This window comes from Benincasa hispida, chromosome 7 (genome assembly GCF_027475165.1).
Source record: "Benincasa hispida cultivar pf3 chromosome 7, pf3_genome.v1.1, whole genome shotgun sequence".
Taxonomy (NCBI): domain Eukaryota; kingdom Viridiplantae; phylum Streptophyta; class Magnoliopsida; order Cucurbitales; family Cucurbitaceae; genus Benincasa; species Benincasa hispida.
In genome coordinates, this window is record NC_143484.1 from 57,204,698 (window position 1) to 57,231,002 (window position 26,305).

The following is a 26,305-nucleotide window of genomic DNA, read 5'->3' on the forward strand; positions in this document are numbered from 1 at the left end:
TCTCTTTAAATATTTTATGATATATTCATCTAGATTATTTAGTCAGAATTTATCGATCTATATTAGTATGCACTTGTAAATATAATTATCAATGATAATTAGATTGATCATCCTTTCTCAATTGAATTACAATTTTTGTTGTGGAGCCAAACTTTCATTAAGATTACAAAATATTGGTAAACACTAAATAACAATTAATTGGATCATGCTTTTTATATTACTATTGATTCATTATACTTGTAAAACGTGACCAACATTCAAATTAATTATAGCAAAATTAGGATAAAAGTATATTAAGTATTATTTAATCAATTATTAAGCTAAATTTGTTATTAATTATTAATCTTAAAAGTTAATGAGTTAACTCAGTACAAGTATTCGATTTATAATAATTACAGTTAACAGTTAATCATTGCATTAAATTACATTGATTATTTAAAATCAATTCATCATACCAATGGCTTGAAATTCATTGGTATTAATTCGTTTATTCCTCTAAACGTTAATAGTGTTTCCATACAAAATCAAACCTCAAATCTATAGTTCTTAACAATATTCTAGCAAAATATTTAATCCCAGGTGCCCAATCTAATCAAATCTTAAATTTAATGACCTTTTTTGTATATCTATAGTTCTTAACAATATTCTAGAAAAATATTTAATCCCAGGTGCCCAATCAAATCAAATCTTAAATTTAATGACCTTTTTTGTGAGTACAATGTTACAAGCGAATTATTCAATTTCCATTTCTAAACGAAAACAGGTAAGGTAAAATGAACTACACCATAAAGTTGAACAAAGTAATTTTGTATTAATTAAGTATACAAAAATGTATGAAACTAACAGTACAATGACATTGGGATAACTTCTAAGGTGATCTAACACAAAATTCAAGTTAAGATACATTCTTTTTCTAAGGGCAGATTTTCACCCAGAATTCTCCTTGTCCACAAAGTTGAGGTCAAACATGGCTTCCACAGATGATCTCAGCCTCAAATCTAGTCCCTGCATTCCACAAGTATAGATATTAATCTCCTACCGTTTTTAAAATGGCATGAGCAGAAAAAAGATCATTCCACAACTATTCACATCCCCAAAAGATGATGTTCTTCTACCCGAATCATCAAATCACGAATCAATCAAATAGTAAAGATGCATTGTTCATCACCAACATAACAACGAGAACCGAAATCGCATGACAACTAGTGCACACAGGCTGATACATTACAAATAGATTATATATAGTAATGACCATGGCTATTTAAATTGATTAAGAAAACCAACCAGAATGAATCCACTGACCTTCGACCACACAGATTAACAAATGTGAAATAATAGAACAAATTTTAGTACAAAGGAATCAAAAGGGAAGGGAGGTGTTGGAAAGAAAGGCAATAGGCTAATGACTAACTAAAGGATTTTGGCAAAACCATAAGGTCTTTATATCTGAGATCTGGTCAATATCACAAAGGCAGAAACATCATTAGGTTCCTGCCTTTGCAATTCCAAAAAGACATGAAGGTACTCGCCACAATATGAGATCATCAACAATGATTATGGACAATGGATTCACTAACAGGAAAAACGCATTCTGTCAGCACCTTCCAAAGTTGAATTCATATTTAGTCCCTATGACAGCCAAAGGTGAACAGAAAATGACCTGAAATCTTTAAGCCAGTCGTTTTGGTGTCACAAAAATGTAACATGCATGAGGGTAACCAAAGTTTCATTCAGATATTAATAAGTCAAGAAGTCAATCGAAAGATAACAATACAAAGAGTCACAAAGAACACCACAGATCAGCACAAACCCAGTATTTTTCCTTCACTGCAGAACTATCTTTAAAAGAAATATATCATGCTGAAGGGTAAAAGAAATATGAATTGGCATGGCCTATTAAAAGTTCATAACAAAATATCCAAAAGTATCACACCAAGTTAAAGGGATTTACTTACCAATACTTTATCAGCCCATCCCAGCCGCACGTTGCTACTTTACTTTGTTCCAATGGATGCCACTCACACCCAATGCATACACCTTCGTGACACTTGAGAGTTCTGAATACCTTGCAGGTTTTCCAGTCCCAAAACCAGCACTTACCCTCACCATCACCAGACATAACAAAACGCCCATCTGGAGAGAAGTTAACCTGACAAGCGTATCCTGCCACAATGTGCCCAGCAAACCTCTTTTTCTTGTTTAGCTGAAATCTCTCCCTAGTGCTATAAATAAGAATCTGATTGTCTAAACTCTGTGCTGCGAGCCAATTAGTATTGGGATGTACAGAAATGGAGGGCATGGAATGCATGTGAGGCTCACTAATATATTTAATAACAACAGGAATTCCAAATTCCCAAACACGGAGAGACTTGTCATCACTTGATGTAACAAACCTCCTATTATTGTCTACAAATGTAATGGTATTCACTGCTCCTAAATGTTGATCATACTCTTGTGTAATCTGTCCTGTGTTCATATCCCACTGAACGATCTTCTTATCACTCATCCCTGCCAGCAAGATATTCTGCTTATCATCGTCAGGATTAAGCTTAACTACATAAGGAATTTTCCCGGTGGAGAAGGTTGATATCACTTGCCCTGTTTCTGTATCCCAATACTTAATCTTTTTATCATATCCAGCAGTCAAAAACTTAGATCCATCATTACAAAATGAAATGTCCCGAACTGCCTGAGAGTGACCCATGTAGGTTCTCATACATTTACCAGAATTGAACACATCCCATATCTTAACCTTGGTATCCATACCAGCAGAAAGAATCAAATGGCCATGTTTAGGGAAGAACCTAATAGCAGATACACCCTTTGTGTGCCCGCTCCATGTATGCACCAATCTTTTTGGTATATAACAATGATCATTTGTAGCCTTTGCATCTTTCGGGGGTGCAATCCAAGATCTACCCTGGTAATCCCTCTCCTCTTTACCATGAAAAGTACTCTTATCCGCTGTAACTTCTCCCTTCTCACCACCTTTCTCTTCACCTTTCTTCTTTGCATACTCTTCTGCATATTTCTTTTGCTCCTCAGTTAGCTCAGTTTGAAGACCTTCCTTCTTTCCAGACCATGGACTCTTCCTATTCTTCATCAACCACACATCAGTGGCTGGATTATCAACTTCAGCCGTGTTCAAGTCCTCTTCTACATCTTCATTCTCATTCATTTCTTTCTTTTTCTCAATCTTCCGCTTCTTTTGCTCGTGCTGTGGAATGTTATACACGGATATGGCATCATTCTTCTGCAAAGCCTCCATATCCCCAATGTAATTGTTCCCAGCAGAAGCTGATGGGTCAGCAGCGTATCCATATTTATGGAAAGTGTTGTACTGCTCATCGAAGACAAATGGTTCAATGGACGCATCCTCCACGAAACCTAGCTTGTGGTTTCGCATGCCTTGTGCAATGCCATCCTTGGCATAGGGATGAGATGGGCCGTAAATGGGCGCCCAGAGTTGGTCGTAAGTGGGGTTGAAGGCAACGAGATGTTGAGTTGGGTCTATCGGCTTCGAAAGGGTCTGGTTGGCGTTGGCCACCGTGAGGGCTAACATTGTATCATCGACCTTAGGCGCCGAGGTTTTGGAGGGGAGAAGCCGAGGCGGAGAGGCTTCTGGTGAAGATGTAAGCTGTTTAGGGCTTCCGTCATCGTCGTTTTGATCTGTGTATGACTGGAGAAGATCCATAACAATGCCTCGAGAACAGCGATAACCCTGATTTATACTCTGAACGATTCGAAGCTGAATTGACTTCCCCTTCCACAGCTGACCGAATCAACAAAAATGTAGAGTAATACTAATTCTTTAAACCCTAATTCAGTTCCACAAATTTCTTCCCAACCAAAGCAAGCCTTCTTCTTTCCCTCTCTTCTGTAGCTAAGAAAGAGATTCGAAGGTTGAACCTTAACCGACAAATCGATGAATGAAAAGATGAATCAGAAGAAGAGACGAGGAATCCAGTAGAAGAAATTCAATTACCTCATGCTAGGGTTTTAGTGTTGTAAGATGAGATCAAATCGAATCGATATTAATCCAACAATATGCGAAATTTCAATTTAATAGTAAATCAAATTTAAAAAACGGAGGGGATTTTGAAGACTAATCGCAGAAAATAAAATCTCTCCTCCACCGAAAGGGTGTTTTTCACCTTGGATCTAAGTATTAAAAAGATTATGGTATATCCTTTTTCTAATATAACGATATCTCTCTATATAATTTTTGTTTTCATTTTATAATTAAAAAAATTTGTTTTCAACTTAATTATCCTCTCGAAAATTTTAAATTTGTTGGTTTAGAATTTCCAAGAGTTTAATATAAATGACTTATTTACTAAATAATTTTTGGAGTGACAAAACAAGTTTAAATTATACCAAATATCATGAATTTTATAGTAGATTTTGTAACGTCTCGAAATTTAGGTAAATTTAAATTAATTCATGAAATTATTCGTTTCTTTAATAAGGCCAAAGTTTAGGCAACTAAATAATTTGTGGGGTTGTTATATTTATTTATTTATTTATTTTTTTTTTTTGTTTTGTTTTGTTTTACCTTTTTTAAGAGGAATTAGGGTTAAGGGTTTGGTTATTTTAAAAAGGGGACCTCGGGATGTGTGTAGTAAAGAAAAAAATAGAAAAGGGAAAATCTTCTTCTTCTTCTTCTCCTAGCCGCACGCCTCTCTCTCCAAGTCTTCTTCTCCCAGCCGGTCTTCTTCTTCTAGCCGCGCGATGAGCCCGCCGCCTAGCTGTAGTCGTCGTCGACTGTGCACCAAGAGGCCTCGCCGTTCGAGTCGTGCTGCCAACTGTCATTCTCTGTCGCACTTGCCATCGCCGCCCCAGGCATGTGCCGTGACTGTCTCCGTCGACCTCAGTCGCGTTCGCTGTCGCCGTAAGACGCGAGCCACGTCATCTGCAGCTACGTTCTACAATCGTCGTCAGGGCTGTTGACATCTGCGGCAGTGGTTGTCCAAACAGTGTCGAGCCTACTCGTATGGCCTCTGTTCGCGCACTGTGGGGTAAGAACTTGATCGTTTTGGTCAGTTTTTTTGAAGTTTCTTGAAAGGTCTTGGCTATTTAGTGAAATTTTGGCTCGATTGGTCCAACTTTGAATTAGGAGACTGAGGTGCAGGTTCTATGGCGTTGTAGCAGCCACCAAAGTCTTCATTGGTTCTTTTTGGCAAGTTTTGGGGTAAGTTGTGTGAGGACTGCTGAATTAATTTGTTTAGATTTTGGGGATTCGCCCCACAAATTGAACTAAATGTTTGTGGTTGGTGTTAGGGGCTTTGACTCAAGCCTTTGCTAATTTAGGAGGGAGTTTCAGGTATTCGTTTTCTTTTGCGTGGGCCTAAACCCAAGGTAAGCGATTTACTAACGGTTCGCCCTCGAACCTAAGCATGTGTACCATTGGTTCTAATTGGAATATAATATTTTGATATGTTTGTTTATGGATGAATGAATGGTGAACGATTATGTCATCTTAGCATGATTTATGACGTTGGATGAATGTTTATGTCTGTATGAGATTGCAGTGACTGTTAACGTTTCCATTGGGCTAAGCACATCGCATGTCTATGATAGTACCCATCGAGGTCACTACTTATGAAAGCATGCCTTCGGGTTCGTCGCTTATGCTTATGCCTATGCCTACGCTTACGATGCCATTGTGCACTTGTGTCCCGATGGGAAGGCTAACAGATCACTTAGTGGGCCCAATAGTGGGTTGCTTACTGAGTATACCTATATACCCACCTTTTTTTTTTCCTCTCATGTTTTTTAGGTAAAGATAGAGATAGACCGGCGCATGATAAGAGAGATCTGTGACCTGGCCATTTGAACGAGTCCTTGTTTCCGCTCTTAGGTTTCACTTTGCTAGAGTCTGATCTAAAAGTTAGGCGTTTTAAAAACTTATAGTTTCTCCATAAATTCATTTATTGATTTATTTAAATGCTATTTATTTTTAAGTTAGGTCAGGGGTACCCCGAACAATGAATCGTTTTGTTTTGTAAATTCTCGATTTTTTTTCTTTTTGAGGCTCTCTTCTATATTCCGTGAGTTTTATTTAACATAATAACCCTATTTATTCATTCTTTTTTTTTTTCCTTTATCTATTTTACCTAAATTTCGTTCGAAAAAATGTATTGCCAATTTCATTTAATTCTAATAACTTATAGAGTATCGTCCTGGAAATATATTAGAAATTATGGTCGTTACAGTTGGTATCATCGTGAGTCCAAATTGTTCCTTACGGCCACAATGGATCTCTCATCATCGCCAGGTATGTCGTTTAAAGTTCTTTAGGGAATTATATATGAAATCTTACCTGTTGTGCAGTCGTTTGATGGATTTCCCCGCTAGTGTTTATTAAAGCGTTACGTGTGGTTATTGTTGGAACATATCATCATGTAGCAGAAGTGACAAAGATCCATAAGCACTCTAATTCATTATTTTTGGTAGAAATGAAAGCATGCTTCAACGAAAATAAATGGGTTTCATGACATACCTTTGTAGAACTATCTTAAAGCTTGAAACCAACTGCAAATCTCCTCTTAATCTTGTTGACCACCCCAAGGTCTTCCCTACTATCCTCTTGGTGCTCTAGATTGAGTAGTGAGACTCAAAATAAGCCTGAATTAAGGAAATTCAGAGACAAGCTCACAACAGCAATCTAATGTGAAGAACACCCTTCTTCTTACGAATGTTTCAGAAAAATTCTATCGGTTGCAACGCCTCAAAATCACTACAGTCTCTTTAATATATTGCAGACATTCATGCAAAAAGATTTGCTGCATCAGATGTAGCTCATGCTTGGAGTTAACGAAGCTTGAAGAATGGGTTGTTAGTGAGTTACTTGATGAAGACAATGGAAAATACTTATTTTCCATTTTGTGTTTTTCCTTTCTTTTTCAATTTATCAATATTGATTTCATAAATCAATTTATTTAATAAAATTGAAAACATTATTAATTTTACAAAATTAATTTAAATTAATTTTCTTAATAAAATTAATAAATAATTATAATAATTATAATAATTCTAGTTAATTTAATATCAAATATTAAATTAATTTTTACACAATTCCATCTTCAAATATTTAAATCATATTTAAATCATATTTCTCCAATTTCATTTAATTCTATTTTGAACACTTCAAATTAACTTATCACGCTATTATAGAGCTAATCCATTTACGAACTAGTAGAAGAACCTCGTGGACCTATAGATCATGGGCTCCAACGATCCAAGCTTAATCGGCTAAACTCATTAGACCGAACTAACCCCCATTCGTTAACTAATGGGTGATCCCACTAAAACCCATAACTGAACTCCCCTCACTATAGATATATTATACCCACTCGATATAACCATGATTAATATGTTAACCCTTCACAGGTTATTCGTAATAACAGCTGGGTTGAATCTCTATTTTACCCCCGAAATTACCTCTTGTTCCTTAAGTCCCAATGATCCCCTAATAAACAATTGATTTGTGATCCAATCAACAAATCGAATTCCTCTCGGGCCAATGAGAGGGTGAGGCCTCTTGTTCAAGACCTAGAATTAGCACTTGAAGGGAAAAACCTCTCTACTAACCCTAATCGGGTAGGAGTGAATTACGTCTTGCACCCTATGTCCCCAGCTATTCATCCGGTCTTATCCCCAAAAGAGGAAGCTTATTGAGCAGAGACAGTTGGTCTACTCTAACCGTTTGCAGATCAAAGGATAATCCCGAACAAACAGGAGTTTATAGTTAGCTTAGGATTAAGGTCAAGTTACCTAGGTCATCTCTTTGAAATAGTCAGTCTTAAACAGTAAACAGCGTTATAAAGTAAGAGTGACTGATTTCGTGGTCCGATCTTGCACAAAACTTATTTACACAGGACATCTCCACTTCTCATGTCTCAACATGAACGAATTAGGATCACTTTGTTTGTAGCACTTTACAACTCTTTGTAACAACTACAGAGTAGGCCGCATCCAATAGTGTTACCAGAATAAGGCACCCAACCTTATTCATATACTACATATCATTTTGACTATTTACTCGAACCTGATCCACTTGTATGTCTCCACATAAAGTTCAAGTACTCATGTAATAGTCAAAGGGACTTTAGTTTATTGGATTTCTAAAAAAACAATATATTCAATAATAACTTATTGAATTTTCAGAATAAGTTATATTGTTTACAAACCACGAGTTTTAGGACATAAAACCCAATAGTTATCAGGTATGGTACCACGAACTAGAGGAAGGGTCCGTCGAGGTAAGAAGGTAGTTGGGGAGTAGGACCCTGACGTACAAGACTCTGAGGTGCAGAGCCAAGAAATGTGGGACTCACCACCTCATGACCTTTCTGAGTCAACCTGGCAAAGGGTTAGACTAAGAAGCAGGTCTCGAACTTCGCTTGTGCCCTCGCCAGGACCGTCATCCTCAGAAATTCCAGTAAAGTATATGGCCATGGCTGCAACTATTGGGAATGTCATCACACAGGCCATAGTAGGGCAACTAAGGGATATTATGGCCAAGCAGATAGCTCAGCATGCACAGTCGCAATAAGTGTCATCCTCGTCGGTCCCGTTACCACAAGTTTAGAACTAAGATAGGGCCCCAAATCGGACGGTGGAAAGCCTTTACTTGGAGGTCGGATATCTACGGGACTTCAAGAAGTATAATCCCCTAACGTTTTACGGGTCCCTGAAAGACCCCACGAACGCAGAGTTGTGGTTGTCCACTGTGGAGGGGATTTTTTAGTACATGAGGTGTTTAGAGGAGCAGAAGTTGCAGTATGCCGCCTTTGTTCTCATCAATAATGCCAAGCACTGGTGGCGCTCAACTGAAAGAATGATAGAAGACACGTGGGACCAGTTCAAGGAGCGGTTTTATGAGAAGTACTTCTCTGTTCACATGAGGTACAACAAGCAGGCAAAGTTTATGAATCTGAAGTAGGGGACCATGATAGTAGAGAAGTATGAGGGAGGATTTTCACAGGCTATCTTGCTTTGCCCCTAATTTGGTGTCTACTGAAGCAAAAAGGGCTGAAGGATTTGTGCAAGGACTTCAGACGGGGTGTAAGGTATTGTGCAAGCTTTGAAGTCTCCCAACCTATGCCGCAGTACTCCAAGCGACAGCATGTATGGGTTGTCCTTCAGGGATAGAGTTCCTGAAGTCCTTGACGGAGGAACCTGCCCCAGGAAAGAAGAGGAAAGCTGAGCAGAATGCTCCGGGAACTCCGCAGAAGGTTCAAAGTACAGACAGGTCGCTAGGGCACACCCAATGGCAACTACTGCTTTAGGAGAAGTTTTGAGGGAAAGATCAGTGTACAAGTCATGTGGAAAGCGTCATTGGGGATACTGTCTGATTGGCATGGGGACTTGCTTCAGATGTAAGCAGGCAAGACATACGGCGGACCAATGCCCTAGTAGTAGTTTCGCAAGTGTAGGGGTTCAGCCCCTAAGTTCGCATAAGGGTAGCTCAAGTCAACAGCAGCAGCAGGGTCGGGTCTATGCCACCAATCGTCGAGAAGCTGAGCATTTGGGAATAGTATTGATAGGTACGCTCCCAATCTTAGGGCATTATGCCTTGGCATTATTTGACTTTGGCTTGTCTCACTCTTTCATTTCATCGTTGTTTGTAAAGCATGCTATGCTAGTTTTAGAACCCTTGGGTTATGTTTTATCAGTATCTACACCGTCAGGAGAAATTATGTTAGCATGTGAAAAGATAAAAGCGTGTCAGTTAGAAATAGCGAACTGCACCCTTGATGTGACTTTAATAGTGTTAGACATGCGTGACTTTGATGTGATTCTGGGCATGGATTGGTTGGTTGCCAATCATGCTAGCATAAGGAAGCCCGTTTTAAGTTGAAGGGGGGCAGGACGGTAGTTTTGCCCAATATGATTTCAGCTGTAAAGGCTAAGAGGTTGACTAACCAAGGTGTCTGGGGCATCTTGGCTAGCGTAGTTGACACTAGAGAAACCGAGATTGCTCTAACCTCTGAACCAGTTGTGAGAGATTATCCCGATGTATTTCCAGAAGAACTTCTAGGGTTACTTCCACCAAGGGAGATTGATTTTGTGATCGAGTTGAAGCCAGACACTATTCGCATATCCAAAGCTCCGTACATAATGGCTCTGATCGAATTGAAATAACTAAAGGTCCAGTTGAACTACTTGATAAAGGGTTCATACAACCTAGTGTTTCTCCGTGGGGTGCACTAGTGTTATTTGTAAAGAAAAAGGATGGATCATTACGCTTATGCATAAACTACAGGGAGTTGAATAAGGTGACCATTAAGAACAAGTACCTGCTTCCTAGGATCAATGACCTGTTTGACCAGCTATAGGGAGCTACTGTATTTTCCAAGATTGACCTACGGTCAGGTTACTACCAACTGAGGATAAGGGACAGTGATATCCCAGAGACTACGTTCCGATCCAGATACGAACATTACAAGTTCATTGTAATGTCCTTTGGTCTGACCAATGCTCCAACGATATTCATGGATTTGATGAACAGGGTGTTCACGGATTTCCTGGACACATTGGTATTGTTTTCATTGATGACATCTTGGTTTATTCCAAGACAGAGACGAAACACGAGGAACATCTTTGGAAAGTCCTAAGAATGCTGAGGGAAAACAAACTGTATGCAAAGTTTTCTAAGTGCGAGTTCTGGCTACAAAAGGTGTCCTTTCTTGGGCACGTGGTGTCGAAGGACGGGGTTTCAGTGATCCAGCTAAGATTGAGGTTGTTACAAATTAGCCCCGCCCTACAATAGTCAGCGAGGTGCGCAATTTCCTGGGGTTGGCTGGGTACTATCGTAGGTTTGTAGAGAATTTCTCTAGCATGCCTGCACCGTTGACTCAGCTAACCAAGAAAGGAACTTCGTTCGTTTGGAGCAAAGCTTGTGAGGACAATTTTTAGGACCTCAAGCAGAGGTTAGTTTCAGTACCGGTTCTCACGATACCAGATGGCTCCGAGAATTTCGTGATCTACAGTGATGCTTCTAAGAAGGGTTTGGGTTGTGTGCTTATGCAACATAGTAGAGTGGTCACCTATGCCTCCCGCCAGTTGAAAACCCATGAGCGAAACTATCATACTCACGACTTGGAACTGGTAGCGGTGGTGTTTTCCCTAAAAATCTGGACGCACTACTTGTATAGAGAAAAGATCCAGGTTTTCACCGACCACAAGAGTTTGAAATACTTCTTCACCCAGAAAAGGTTAAATATGAGGTAGTGCAGGTGGCTTGAGTTAGTAAAGGACTACAACTGCGAGATCCTCTACCACACAGGTAAGGCGAATGTGGTGGCTGATGCCCTCAATCGAAAGACTGCTCATTCGACCGCCTTGATCACTAAGCAGGTTCAGTTGTGTAAGGATTTGAAGCAAGCAGAGATAGCGGTGACAGGGGGAAGTCACTTCGCAACTAGCTCTATTGACAGTACAACCAACCTTGAGGCAGAGGATTATTATTGCACAGCAGGGTGATCTGGACCTTGTTCAGAAATGTCATCAAGTAGGGTCAGGCCAGGTCAGTGAATTTTATGTGTCGATGGACTAGAACCTTATGTATCAGGTTCTCTAAATTGGAGGGCACCACGTGAGGCTGGCTTCATAGAGTAGCGTTACCTCCATCTCTTGTCGGTGAAAGGATAATGGGTCATTTCTTCATGACCCAATGATACTTCGTAGGACGGTTCGAGCCCGACAACTAATTCTTAAAAAAAAAAACCAATTGAAGAAACTCTTAACGAAGAGCATCCATCAGCGCATTCAGGTCTTTCCGATTTCATTGTGACCGATATACAACAAATACATTCCAACAGATAGTTATGCAAATTAACACTAATTAACGGTATGCTTCGTACAATAAAACAAAAAAGGAAAGAGATCTCATACCAGTTGAAGACTCTCTTCAAACGTCGAACTCAAAGCAGCGGAAGGACCTCTACACGAACTCTATCACCCAGCAAATCAGTCGACTGCGGTAGCACGATCGTCTACACGAACGGCAGCAACACAAACAAGCACGAACAAGTCAGCAGTGGGGACGACACCATCGGATGGAATCCTTGGTATTCTCGGAGTGAGAATCCAAAGCGTGGTCTTTGGTGAATTTGGTAGAGGTAGGAGAAAAGACAGATTGTGTAGACGATAAGCAAGTGGGAGAGAAAGAGCTATCGTATAGCAGGGATGCTTATCATTTAGATGAAGCTACACGATCGTGTATGTTTTACTAATTGATCGTTTAATAAAAGGTAGACAATCGTTTAGAAAACGCGGCACTCTATGCGATCGTTTAGGAAAGCTAAGCGATCATTTAAGGAAAGGCGTGCGATCGTTTGGATGCTGGTGTGCGATCATTTAGACGATAAGATACTATCGTATAGGCTCTCAAGCTAGACAGTCGTTTACGTTTCCACACCGATTGTGAATTTTCAAACTTTTTGCAAAATAAAAATAATTTTTATTTTATTCATCGGTTACCATAACCAAATGTAGCTGCTCCCACTAACGCATGATTGAGGAGGATAATACAGCCAATTATCTCATAATTAACCAATTTAATAATAAATGAATATAATCATACTATATTCTTACCAACAACCAATTATCTCATAATTAACCAATTTAATAATAAATGAATATAATCATACTATATTCTTACCATATAGTTTGATATCATATATCTACTATAGTAATTTCTCCTTCACTTGATATAAATTATATTTATATCTAATTTCCTCCAAAATAATGTATCTCATACATTTAGCCAATTATATCATATATAATTAACTAGTTCAATTATATCATATATAATTAAATTCCCTCTTGTCAATTTGAACATTTCAAACTGACCAAATACTGATTCTCGACTTTATCCAAGCTATCTAAGGGACCTAATGGACCTGTGGCTAAGCTCCAACGGTCCGTAAATAGCTGGCTAAACTTTTTAGCCACGAGATCCACCATCCATTAACAGCCAGACATTCCACTAAAGACCAACAACTGAACTCTTCTTACTACAGATATATTTCTGTGTCCATTGGATATAACCAATTATGAGTATGATGACCCTTCATAGATGCTCGTAAGTACAGCTGGGCCAATTTATCGTTTTGCCCCTGTAGTTACATCTCACTTCTTGAGTACCACTGATTCCTCTAATGAACAATACAACATAGTCCCTCTATGTGTAAACATCTTTCGGGCCAAGAGAAGGTGTGTGACGCCACATCGTTCAAGCCCTAGAACCAGTCCTTAAGAGAGCTATCTATCTACTTGCCTCTACTTCAGGGAAAGAGTGAATTCCATCTTATGTAGCTGAGTTCCCAGCTCCCAAATCAGACAAATCCCCAAAATGATAGGTTTGAATCGGCTACTTGGTCACTCGCACCCATACAAATCGAAGGACTGCCCTCAATGGTAGGAGTGCCCAGCTCACTCAGGATTGAGGTCATGTTACCTATGGTCATCCTAGTGAAGTGAAGTCTTTGTCATGAATGGTGTTATATAACGAGACGTTAACACTTCGTGGTTATGTCTTCTTTGTATAGAACGCCTCCGCTCGCATGTCCCCTACACGAATGATCAGGATCAGACCATTTGTGACAATTCCACAAAGCGGGCCACATCCGTAGCGTTACTAGGATAAGGTTTCCTTCATATATCCATATACTACATACCATTTTGGTTATCACTCAAGACATGATCCACTTGTATGTCACCACATACATGCTTAAGTTACATACAGATAACTAGGGATTTTATGTTTATTGGTTTGTGGTAAACTAAATAAAAAATACAACAGAGCAAAATCAAGATGTGAAGTAAATATCATATATTATACAACACAAGCATTCGTACAAATTGTTTACAAACTACAGGACACGAGACTTTAGGGCATCAACCCCAACAATGCGTACCTGTAGATGATGGCCTGAAAGGGAAAGTGTTGACAGAAGCTCACAACTCCTCATTCTCGATGCATCCAGATAGTACCAAAATGTATCAAGATTTGAAGTGGTATTACTGGTGGTTCAATATGAAAAGGGAGATAGCTGACTATGTCAGCAGATGCTTAGTCTGTCAACAAGTGAAGGCCCCAAGGCAGAAGCTAGCGGGCTTGCTATAGCCATTGGATGTGCCAGAATGGGAGTGAGAGAGCGTGTCTATGGATTTCATTACAGGTTTGCCCAGGACAGCGAAGGGTTTCTCAGTGATTTGGGTTGTGATAGACAGGCTCACCAAAGTGGTGCATTTTATTCCAAGGAAGCCCACGTATGCAGTGAGTAAGTGGGCTCAGCTATACGTGAAGGAGATAGTAAGATTACATGGTGTGTCAGTGTCATTGTGTCCGACAGGGACCCTCGTTTCACTTCCAGTTTTTGGAAGAGCCTCCAGGCAGCCTTGGGGACGCAGTTAAACTTCAGTACAACCTTCCACCCCCAGACGGATGGGAAAACAGAACACTTGAATCAAATGTTGGAGAACATGTTGCGCACTTGTGCGTTGGAGTTCTCAGGGAGTTGGGACTCCCACTTGCATTTGGCAGAGTTTGCTTATAATAATAGCTATCAGACTACCATTAGCATGTCGCCATTTGAAGCTTTTTACGGTAGAGGTTATAGGTCTCCTATTTACTGAGGTGAGGTTGGGGAGAGAAAACTGATGGGAACTGAGTTAGTGGAGTTGACAAATGAAGCCATGTAGAAGATCATGGCTTGAATACTAGCAGTACAAAGTAGACAAAAAAGTTACGCTGATGTTAGGCGTAAAGATCTTGAGTTCGAGGTAGGTGATAAAGTGTTCCTGAAAGTGGCGCCCATGAAGGGTGTCCTGAGATTCGGAAAGAAGGGTAAGCTAAGTCCACATTTTGTAGGGCCATTCGAAATCTTGGAGCGAATCAGCTCTGTGGATTACTGTTTGGCTTTGCCACCGTCTCTCTCCGTGGTCCATAATTTTTTTCATGGCTCCATGCTGAGGAAGTATTTAACAGACTCGTCTCATGTGGTTGACTTTGAGCCATTTGTTGGGTTTTATGTCCTAAAACTCACAGTTTGTAAAATAATAAACATTTTCTATAATCAATAAACTTGTTATTGATTTCATAAATTGTATGAAAGTCAAAATCCAATAAATTAAGACCCGTGACTATTGTATGAATACTTGAACTTTATGTGGAGATATAAGAGTGGATCAGATTCAAGTAAATAGTCAAAATGATCTATGGTACATGAATAAGGTTGGGTACCTTATTCTGGTAACACCATTGGATGCGGCCTACTCTGTAGTTGTTACAAAAAGTTGTAAAGTGTTACATACGATGTGATCCTAATTTGTACATGTATGACATGAGAAGTGAGGGCATCCTATGCAATGAGTTTGCATAAGATCAGGACCAAGAAATAAGTCACTCTTACTTTATAATGTTGTTTACTATTTAAGACTGACTATTTTACCTAGATGGCCTAGGTAACTCGATCTTAATTCTGAGCTAACTATGAACTCCTGTTTATTCGGGATTGCCCTTAGATTTGCATAGTTGAGGGTTGGCTCAACAACGTCGGCTCAATAAGACTTTCATTTTAGGGATAAGAGAAAGGTTATTCTCTCAAGTACTGAATCCAAGTCTTGAACAAGGGGCCCCACCCTCTCACTGGGCTGAGAGAGTTTGGTTTAGTGATTGGATCACAAACCAATTATTCATTAGAGGATTAGTAGGGATTTGAGAAATTAGACGTAATCTCGAGGGTAAAACAGATATTTGACCCAACCGTTATTACGAACAACTTGTGAAGGGTTGACTTGCTGATTATGGTTAAATCGTGTGAACATAATATATCTACAGTGAGGGAAGTGCAACTATGGGCTTTAGTGGAGTAACCCATTAGTTAATGAATGGAGATTAATTTGGTCTAATGAGTTTAGCCAATTAATCTTGAATCGTTGGAGTCTATGATCTGTAGGTCCGTGAGGTCCCCCTACTAGCTCGTAACGGACTAGCTCTAGAATAGTGTGATAAGTTAATTTGAAACGTTCAAATTAGAATTAAAGGAATTAGTAATTATATGAGATATAATTACATGTTTAATTTGAGAATTAAACGGAATAAGAGAATTTATATATTTAAATATGATTTAAATATATAAAGATGGATATGTGTTAAAATTAATTTAATATTTGATATTAAATTAATTAAATTTTATTAAATAATTAATTTATGAAACTAATTATTTTTTCTTTTTTAAAATCAAAATAGATTTTTTAAAATCAAAATTTGATTTTATGATAAAATTGAAAAGGAAAAAACAACAACAAAACACTATATGGAAAAAAGAGTTTTTCCATTATCCATCTTTGTAGTTGCTCACACATGAAGCATTTGCTTGGCCTTGTCTTCTCCAAGCATGAGCTTCAACTCATGCAACTCTTTTCTTTGCATGTTGATCTGCAATATAATGAAGAGATTGGAGTGAAAATCGAGCATGCAATCTATAGAGATTTTGAGAGAAAATTTGGTTTGAAGAAAGAGTTCTTCGGCTAGTTTTTTTGCAATGAGCATTTCTCCTTCTACCATTGATTCAAGCTTGTTTTGAGTCCCACAACTCAATCTAGAGCACCAAGGGAATAGTGGGGAAGAGATGGTCTACAATAAGATTCGGAGAAGATAACAACTGGAAAAAGAGCTTTGAAGAAGTTCTACAAGAGGTATGTCTTGAAACTCACTTGTTTTTCTGCAAGAGCATGCTTTATATTTTGCCAAAATTAGTGAATTTAAGTACTTAGATGATCCTTGTGCTTCTGTTGTTGCTACTACAATCCTACACCCTTGCAGCTGAATGAAAACTTAAGTTACGAAGAGAAGCCTGCACAGATTGTGGCCAGGGAGGTGAAAGTTTTGTGTAACAGGGAGGTGCCACTTGTGAAGGTCCTGTGGCAGAATCATCAATTTGAGGAAGCAACTCAGGAGTGAGAGGATGAGATGAGAACACTGCATCCAGAGCTTTTCCAGGACTAGAACTTTCGAGGATGAAAGTTTCTTAAGGAGGAAAAGTTGTAACGTCCCGGAATTTAGGTAAAATTAAATTAATTCATGAAATTATTTGTTTCTTTTAAATCAAGGCCAAAGTTTAGGCAACTAAATAATTTGTGGGGTTGTTATATTTATTTATTTTCCTTTTTTTTTTGTTTTGTTTTGCCTTTTTTAAAAAGGAATTAGGGTTAAGGGTTTGTTTATTTTAAAAAGGGGACCTCGGGATGCATGTAGTAAAGAAAAAAAAAAGGAAAAGGGAAAATCTTCTTCTTCTTCTCCCGGTCGCACGCCTCTGTCTTCAAGTCTTCTTCTCCTAGTCGGTCTTCTTCTTCCAGCCACACGATGAGCCTGCAGCCTAGCCATAGTCGTCGTTGATTGTGCACCAAGAGGCATCACCATTCGAGTTGTGTCGCCAACTGTTGTTCTCCGCCGCGCTTGCCATCGTCGTCCCAAGCATGTGTCGTGACTGTCTCTGTCGACCTTAGTCGCGTTCGCTGTCGCCGTCAAGATGCGAGCCACACTGTCCTCATCTGCGTTCTACCATCATCGTCAGGGCTGTTGACATACGTGACAGTTTTCGTCTGAACAGCGTCGAGTCTGCTCGTATGACTTCTGTTCGTGCACTGTGGAGTAAGAACTTGATCGTTTTGGTCAGTTTTTTTGAAGTTTCTTGAAAGGTCTTGGCTATTTAGTAAAATTTTGGTTTGATGATTGGTCCAACTTTGAATCAAGAGACTGAAGTGGAGGTTATAAGGCGTTGTAGCAGCCGCCAAAGTCTTCATTGGTTCTTTTTGGCAGGTTTTGGGGGTAAGTTGTGTGAGGACTGCTGAATTGATTTGTTTAGATTTTGGGGATTTGCCCCACAAATTGAACTGTGTTTGTGGTTGGTATTAGGGGCTTTGACTCAAGCCTTTGCTAATTTAGGAGGGAGTTTCAGCTATTCGTTTTCTTTTGCGTGGGCCTAATCCCAAGGTAAGCGATTTACTAACAGTTCGCCCTTGAACCTAAGCATGCGTACCACTGGTTCTAATTGGAATGTAATATTTTGATATGTCTGTTTATGGATGAATGAATGGTGAACGATTATATATTCTTAGCATGATTTATGACGTTAGATGAATGCTTATGTCTGTATGAGATTGCAGTGACTGTTAGCATTTCCATTGGGCTAAGCACACCCTATACTTATGTACGGTGTCCTTTTGGGACCACCACTTATGTCTATGATAGTACCCACCGTGGTCACTACTTATGAAAGCGTACCTTCGGATTCACCGGTTATGCTTATGCCTATGCCAACACCTATGATGCCATCGTGCACTTGTGTCCCGATGGGAAGGCTAACAGATCACTGAGTGGGCCCAATAGTGGATTGCTTACTGAGTATACCTATATACTCACCCTTTTTTCTTTCCTCTCATGTTTTTCAAGTAAAGGTAGAGATAGACTGCGCAAGACAAGAGAGATCAGTGACCTGGCCATTTGAATGAGTCCTTGCTTTCGCATTTAGGTTTCACTTTGCTAGAGTCTGGTCTAGAAGTTAGGCGTTTTTAAAAACCTATGGTTTCTCCAGAAATTCATTTATTGATTTATTTAAATGCTATTTATTTTTAAGTTAGGTCAAGAGTATCCCGAACAATGAATCGTTTTGTTTTGTAAATTCTCGGGGTTTTTTTTCTTTTTCTTTTTTAGGCTCTCTTCTATATTCCGTTGAGTTTTATTTAACGTAATAACCTTATTAATTAATTAATTAATTAATTTTTTCCTTTATCTCTTTTACCTAAATTTCGTTCGAGAAAATGTATTGCCAAGCATATGCACGTATAGAGTAGTGTCCTGGAAATATATTAGAAATTAGGGTCGTTACAGATTTCAATTGAGAATATGGTAAAAAAAAAAAGCATTTTTAGGTTTTTCATCTTACAAAACTAGTACATTTTTTGAAAATTTGTAAAAATATTTTTTCTCGATACATCTCGACGAAATCGACCATCGAGAATTAGTTAAAAAATCAACTTTTTCCAACTTAGCGATCACCTGTTTACACACCGAGATTTATTTTTTTTTTTTTTTTGTATGTAATCTTCCCAACTCTTATACAAAATCTTATATTATTTTCAAATTTTTTCAAATTCAGTTATGTTTACTAAATATTATATCAAATTATTGCGTAATTTTTCAAATCTTTAACATAATTTATGTTTTCACAATTATATGGATATCAAAAATTCTAGATAGGTTTTCCAATTATCAAAATAGATTTTCCAAATTGATTCAACCTTCTTAAGTTTCCGGAGAGGTAATTTTTTTAAAAAATTTTTTGGTAAGATTTGGGATATATATAAAATTTCGGTGTTAATCATGCGAAAAATTGGGTAAATTTTGGGATATATATAGAATCTTGGTGTTAATCCTGGCCGAGATTCCATCGAGAAAACTCAAATATATGAATTTCAGTGTTAATTATGTTCGAGATTTCACCGAGGAAGCTCAAATATATAAAATCTCAGTGTTATTTTGTCCGGGATTAACACCGATATGCACATAATCTCGGTATATAATCTAGCAAGATGACCGAGAAAGCCCCAAACAATTGATAAGTAGGAAAAAGTTGGCTTTCTAACTAAAATCTTGTGGTCGATCTCGCTTGAGATAGACCGGAAAAAACTATTTTTACCAGTTTTTTTTTTAAAAAAAATATGTTAGTTTTGTAAGGTAAAAACTTAAATGTGCTATTTTTGACAATTTTCCTTTCAGTTATGTTTTAGACATAACTTTGGTCTAAGAGATGGCCTAAAAAATAATAAATAAAATGGGCAATTGCATGCATATCAAAATAGAATTTGATATTTGCAAGTGTGCTTTTTTTTTTTTTTTTTTTAGATCTAGCAAATCGGCCTAGCCCAAACATTAAAAAAAAGTAAAAGTCTAAAATAGGGTTTGTCGTTGATGTACTCAGTATCAAGTACATTTGTTAGGTGATATACCTTATGTTGAATATATATAGATGATATACTATTGATGTATTTCATTTTAATTAAATTAGTTAATCAAGCACTTACTAATTAGTGTCTAATACACCTATGTTTTATATTTGATATACACTTGATACATTTTATATCCTTGATACACTCTTGATATGCACCCAATATGCCTGATACAATCCTGATATGCTATTGATATACACTTGATACACTACTGATATATACTTCTACACTCGATACACTACTATATACATTTGATGCACTTGATACTCACAAATACCCTCTCTATTTGATTCTCTCTATATATCACTTGATACACTACTAATATACTTTTGATACACTTGGCTGATATACTTGATAATGATGTGCTTGATTGATATACTTGATATACTTGTCAATCACGCACTCGTATATACTACTGATAAACTTTATACACTTGGCTTGTATACTTTATATACTTGATAACGATGTCTTTCACTGATAAATTATTGATAAATCAATCAAAGTTTACGCTTTTTTATACACTTGCAATATCTTATGTTGACAAATTTTACTAATATATTGGTGTATATATTTAGTATATTAATATAGTTATTTTTCTTTTTCTTTTAGTCAATGTGAATATTTGTCAACGACTGATTTGCTTTAAATTTGGTATGTAGATGTGTAGAATAACTTAACTCGAAGAAAAACCTCACAAATCCAACAAAAAAAACAAAAATAGAATCAAATTAAAGCTAAACACACAGATCTATCCCAATTGGAAAGATTAATCAAAATAAAATATTAATAGTATAATAAAATTTAATAAAACAAAAAAACCCCCAAAATTAGGTATGGAGAGAAGGAAATTAAATAAGAAAGAAGATAAAAACTAAAAATAGTTGCCCGAAAGATGAAATATTTGAAGAGAACAAATAGGAATGGAATTTGAGAGTGAGATTTATTTTATTTTATTCTTTTTTTTAGACCAGGTGGGAGACGGTAGAAAGAAAGAGAAAAAAAACACAGAAAACGTACACTGAAGCAAAGATATATAGAATTAATAGTTTTGCTATATTTACAAAATCGAAAAACTGAAGACAAGATTGCAAGTATGTTAATTATTTTTGCTGCCCAATACAATTTCCTAAAATAGGGCCAATACCATCCTGACTCAAAACATAACCTGAGGCCCTAATTAGACCCTTATTCAATTTCTCTATCTCTAATTCAAGAAAGAAACAAGGAAAGTTAACACTTTTATATATATATATATATATATATATATATATATCCTAGGAAACTTATACCTCACTTTCGAAACCTTTGTATATTCTTGATACTCTTAACTAATTTAAGCATCGAAGTTATATGACGAACACCATATGGATGTGTAGTTGTTTCTATTACAAGTCAATTTCTCTATTTTATCATTAAATAATGTAAAAACCTGATACAAATGTTATGTCCCAATTCCTACATCCAACACTCCTCATATTTGAAAATTTTCTTAAGGTTAATTTATGAATTTGAAATTAAAAAAAACAATTTGTTTTGTTTTGAAGTGTTATAACTTAACAGTTATCGATATGTATTCTTTATCGTGAGGTCTTTGGTTCAAATATCATACTATTTATTTATTTATTATCGTTATGATATTATTTTACGGAAATATGAAGAATTCAGTCAATTCACCACGGTATTGGCAGTGGACCAAACCGGGTCCAGGCCTGCTTTTTAAGTCTATGGATCTATCCTTTCAATTTAGAAGCCCACATAGTTTCGGAGGCCCAAGGCCCATTATTGATTATTGCTAGAACGCAAGCCTGACGACACGAGTTTCCGCTTGGCTCCAGATTCTAGAACGCTCTACTGGTGGGACAGCAAGGAATTGGTGGTATAGACCGCACCCTAACAATTTAGCGCCAACGAGATAAGCCGTAGACACAGAGTCTTCAGTAACCGTGAGTCTGTGAAGCGAAGAACAATGGAAGCGATTCTCGCATCCACACCTTCGCAACTCAAATCTCCTTACCACTCTCTCTCTTCTAAATTGTGGCCTTCTACTTCCCTAACTCTCCGGGAAAGTAAACGGAAGACGATTAGATACCCTCCGGCAACGGCGAGTTCACCGGCTTCTCGCATTCGTCTCAGAGTGCTCGCCAATTCGCAATCGGCGCCTGCTTCCGCCGTGGCGTCGGAAGTGGCTTCGGTGCCGTCGGACATGAAGGCGTGGGTGTATGGTGAGTATGGAGGCGTCGATGTGTTGCAATTTGATAGCAGTGTATCCGTGCCGGAAGTGAAGGGGGATCAGGTTCTGATTAAGGTCGTTGCGGCGGCGCTTAACCCTGTCGATGCTAAACGGATGCAGGGGAAGTTCAAGGCCACGGATTCTCCTCTTCCGGTAACATTTTCCTCCGACTCTTTTAGCCTTTTTATGTATATTCTGTTGCCTATATCTATTTGCTGCGAGAATAATGGAATCTAGTTCTGTGTAATAGAATTTAGGTTAAAATAACATTTCAGCCCTTGTATTTTGACGTTCGTTGTACTTTTCTTTCAAATATCTGATTTTAGTCGTATTTTTAATAAATATATAAATCTTCAATTTAATTTCTCAATAGTTATGTATGTATATTTTTAAAATTTGTAGTAAAAATGCTAATAAATAATTAAAAAATTTTGAAAAAAAATTAATAACAAATAAATAGTAGGAACTCAATTTAAATTTCTTAAATATACATAGATTAGAATTAGATATTTGAAAGTATATGAACTAAAATTAAATCAATTTGAAAATACGTTTACTCTTTTTTTTTTTTTTTTTTTTTTTGAGAAATTATGCTTAACTCCTTACATTTATTCCACATCTAGAAATAGTCTAAATTATTAGTTATAAGTATAGCTTTTGAAATTTTGGTTAGAATTATAAAAAAAAAAATCTTTAGAAGAAAGTAATGAACAGAAGGAAAATGATTGGTATTTGGTAGAGATGTCCACTTCTCTCGTGGAGACAGGCTCGCGGGGACTCGCCTTGAGGGAATGGGAGAGTAAGAATGTTAAAAAAATCGATAACTCGAAAAAAACCGATCAACCTAACTCAACCCATGCGATTTGTGTTGTGTTGGGTTGGATTCAAATAAATGAAAATTTTGTGGGTTGGGTTGGTTTATGAATTTACCTAAAATAACTCAAATCAACCCGAACTTATTGTTAACTTTAAGATATATATATATTAAACTTATGATACAATTATATATACATATATTTATTTAAGTTTAATTTTTTTTGGATAATTTATTCTTCAGTAACTCCTAAAAATAGTGTTTTAGCACATTGGAAAGGAAATTTCATTATATAAATTGAAATTATGTTTAAATCTTAATTCAATATATAAAAATAATTAAATCAAACTTTTTCATATTAACATCATACTTCTTTTCATAACATAAATTAAAATAAATAACCTAATTAACCCGAACCAACCCAACTTGAATGTGTCATGGTTGGGTTGGGTTGGGTTGGATTCATTTTTTTAATAAGAGTTATTTGGGTTGAAGAAATTAACAAACCGAACTATTGGGTTGGGTCTAAAAAGTTCTTCAACTCAACCTAATCTAACTACGCACACCCCTATGAGGGAGGTTGTGGAGGAAAATTTTTTTGCAAAAGCTAAATGGAAAAGGGAACGGGGAATGAAAATAATGAATTCTGTTTCCATTTCATTCCCCGTCCCCACCCTATTAGGTTGTTTTCTTATATTTATTCTAATAATAATTTAATGTTATGTTACTTGTTTTTATTATATAAATATTTTATTTAACCTTTAAGATTTATTGTTTAATGATCAAAATAATGAATATGTTTGAATTAGTTTTTTTTAAAAATGACATATGAATTCTAATTCTCCATATAAAACTAATCATATAAAAGTTAACAATTTAATTAGAACGCCCAAAATGCACTTTTGGTCCCGGAGGTTTGAAGTAGATGTCTATTTAGTGTTCGAAGTTTCAAAATGAACACTTTAGTCCTCGAGGTTTGAAAAATGATTCTAAATTATCCTTGACGCTACTTGAATTGTTAGTTGACTAACAGGAAAATGATGTGAATGTTAAATGATGAGTTAGCTTGATTTGAAATTTTTATTAATTTAATATTACTTTAGTTAGTGACGTGGACTCTTTTTTTCTTCCCCCACACCTCTATCTCATTCTCCCTCCTCCCTCCTCCGGCGCCTTTCTCATTACCTCAATCAGCCACCCAGGCTACTTGAAGGAAAGTGATTTATTTTTTATTTATTTTTTTTTATTGACAAAAAATCAAACAGGGAATGATAGGGAACCAGATCCGGATGAATTCTTTGTGGGAAATCTCTGCCCCAATTCCCGTAGGGAATTTGACGGGGATGGAGATGGGAATGGAAAAACCATCTCCGAACCCGTCCCGTAGATATATCTAGTTTTTGGTATTTGAAGTTTACTCTTTTTAGTTCGAACAATAAGTGGGGTTTAGAAATTTACACATGTGAACTTTATGTTTAGGTTGACGTCTTTATAGTTAATTTTTGTACCCTCGAAAAAGAGATTAACGATAGGAAATGGAAAAAGGCTCTAATTCTAAAACAGACGATCAAAATTTAGACCTCATCCAGGACATTTTGGCTTATTTTCGTGTGGAGAAATAAAGATCGATGGAATTATACTAATTATAGATTCAAATAACAACAGAAATCTTTAATACTTCTTCTAGAAGTACTAAAAGCATATCTATTTCTTATTTCTATAATAGGAATGTTGAATCTCTAAACTCTCAGAACAAAACAGAGGGATTTAAATAGTAAAGGTTCTGTTGGTGGGTATCTTATCTTGTCAAGTAAGAAACCATGTAAGTTGAGGGTGGAGAGATTTGAACCTTGGACTTTAATATTCCACAATTAGTTCATATAATTTAGAACTTTTATATATATGTGTATGTATATACATGTCCATAAAATATACAAATATTAATGTTTAGTTTGCACAATTTAATTCATTGCATCTTAACTGAAATTATATCGACTACGCTACATCATTATATGTTAAAATTAAAATTATCTTATCGGTGGTTTAATTGTCCACCCTAGTCGAACTAACAAGAATTTAAAATTTAAATGTTACAAAAGTTAAACCAAATGGATTAAATTCAATTTTAAACGGGTTTTGATCATTGTAGCCATGACTATGAGATTGAATGAGGGTGTAATCGGATTATGTGCAGACAGTTCCAGGGTATGATGTAGCAGGTGTGGTGGTTAAGGTGGGAAGTCAGGTAAAGGAGCTAAAAGAAGGGGACGAAGTCTATGGCAACATCAACGAGAAGGCCCTCGATGGCCCCAAACAGTTCGGTTCTCTTGCAGAGTACACAGCCGTAGAAGAGAAACTATTAGCCTTGAAACCCAAGAATATTGATTTTGTTCAAGCCGCTGGATTGCCTCTGGCCATTGAAACAGCCTACGAAGGTCTCGAAAAAACCAACTTTTCTGCTGGCAAATCAATTCTCGTTCTCAACGGTGCTGGTGGAGTTGGAAGCCTAGTCATTCAGGTCATTTCTCCCACTTTCACATGAATAATTAACTCTCTCTGCAACTTATCTCTGCTGTGTTTCTACTTCAGTTAGCAAAACATGTGTTTGGAGCTTCAAAAGTTGCAGCCACTTCAAGCACTGGAAAGTTAGAGTTTTTGAAAAGTTTGGGTGCGGATTTAGCCATTGACTATACCAAGGAAAATATTGAAGATTTGCCCCAAAAATTCGATGTAGTCTACGATGCAATTGGTGAGGATTTGTATCATGTACTAATCTTGGGATTTGCCCATATTGATATTAGATTCTGAGACTGTTTCTCAAATGACAGGGCAGTGTGATAGGGCAGTGAAGGTAGTGAAAGAAGGTGGCAGTGTCGTAGCACTGACTGGTGCGGTGACGCCGCCTGGTTTCAGATTTGTGGTCACTTCAGATGGAGCCGTTCTTAAGAAACTGAACCCCTATCTAGAAAGTGGGAAGGTGAAGCCGATTGTCGACCCGAAAGGACCTTTTCCATTCTCTCAAGTAGTGGAGGCCTTCTCATATGTTGAAAGCAGCCGAGCCACTGGAAAAGTAGTCATACATCCAATCCCATGAGGGTATTAATCTATGGAATCTGTGAAAATTTTCCCATCTATTTCTACTCTGCTATGGCTCTGTAACTATTGGAAGTATCTCAGAAAAGATTAATATAAAAAGGATCTTATTATTGTCTTCATTTCTTTGTATTGTTAAATAA

The 26,305-nt window shown here is 37.2% G+C and overlaps 2 protein-coding genes across 6 annotated transcripts; one reads left to right on the forward strand and one right to left on the reverse strand.

The window, feature by feature from the left end:
• Positions 1–791: 791 nt before the first annotated feature.
• LOC150035275 (uncharacterized) lies at positions 792–4,202 on the reverse strand. Its single transcript, XM_090315532.1, has 2 exons — positions 1,956–4,202; positions 792–1,005 (listed from the first exon to the last, which is right to left on the reverse strand). The coding sequence occupies exons 1-2, from the start codon at positions 3,692–3,694 to the stop codon at positions 999–1,001; spliced, it is 1,746 nt and encodes a 581-aa protein (XP_090171658.1). The 5' UTR covers positions 3,695–4,202; the 3' UTR covers positions 792–998.
• A 388-nt stretch (positions 4,203–4,590) lies between these two features.
• On the forward strand, positions 4,591–26,284 carry AOR (Oxidoreductase, zinc-binding dehydrogenase family protein). Of its 5 annotated transcripts, none has more exons than XM_090315534.1 (7): positions 4,591–5,018; positions 5,117–5,191; positions 5,281–5,358; positions 21,861–22,408; positions 25,264–25,587; positions 25,659–25,818; positions 25,898–26,284. In XM_090315534.1, the coding sequence occupies exons 4-7, from the start codon at positions 21,992–21,994 to the stop codon at positions 26,161–26,163; spliced, it is 1,167 nt and encodes a 388-aa protein (XP_090171660.1). In that variant the 5' UTR covers positions 4,591–5,018; positions 5,117–5,191; positions 5,281–5,358; positions 21,861–21,991; the 3' UTR covers positions 26,164–26,284. The 5 variants fall into 5 exon arrangements, with proteins under 5 accessions (XP_090171660.1, XP_090171661.1, XP_090171662.1 ...); XM_090315535.1 differs by having other exon boundaries at positions 5,120–5,191; XM_090315536.1 differs by having other exon boundaries at positions 4,622–5,018; positions 5,132–5,191.
• Positions 26,285–26,305: the final 21 nt, after the last annotated feature.

What these genes read in the sequence shown, in the direction of transcription:
- LOC150035275 (XM_090315532.1), bottom strand. Translation starts at nt 3,694, where the DNA reads ATGGATCTTCTCCAGTCATACACAGATCAAAACGACGATGACGGAAGC.
- AOR (XM_090315534.1), top strand. Translation starts at nt 21,992, where the DNA reads ATGGAAGCGATTCTCGCATCCACACCTTCGCAACTCAAATCTCCTTAC. An exon ending in TTGGAAGCCTAGTCATTCAG is followed by an intron (nt 25,588 to 25,658) that starts GTCATTTCTCCC and finishes TTTCTACTTCAG; the next exon opens with TTAGCAAAACATGTGTTTGG. An exon ending in TGTAGTCTACGATGCAATTG is followed by an intron (nt 25,819 to 25,897) that starts GTGAGGATTTGT and finishes CTCAAATGACAG; the next exon opens with GGCAGTGTGATAGGGCAGTG.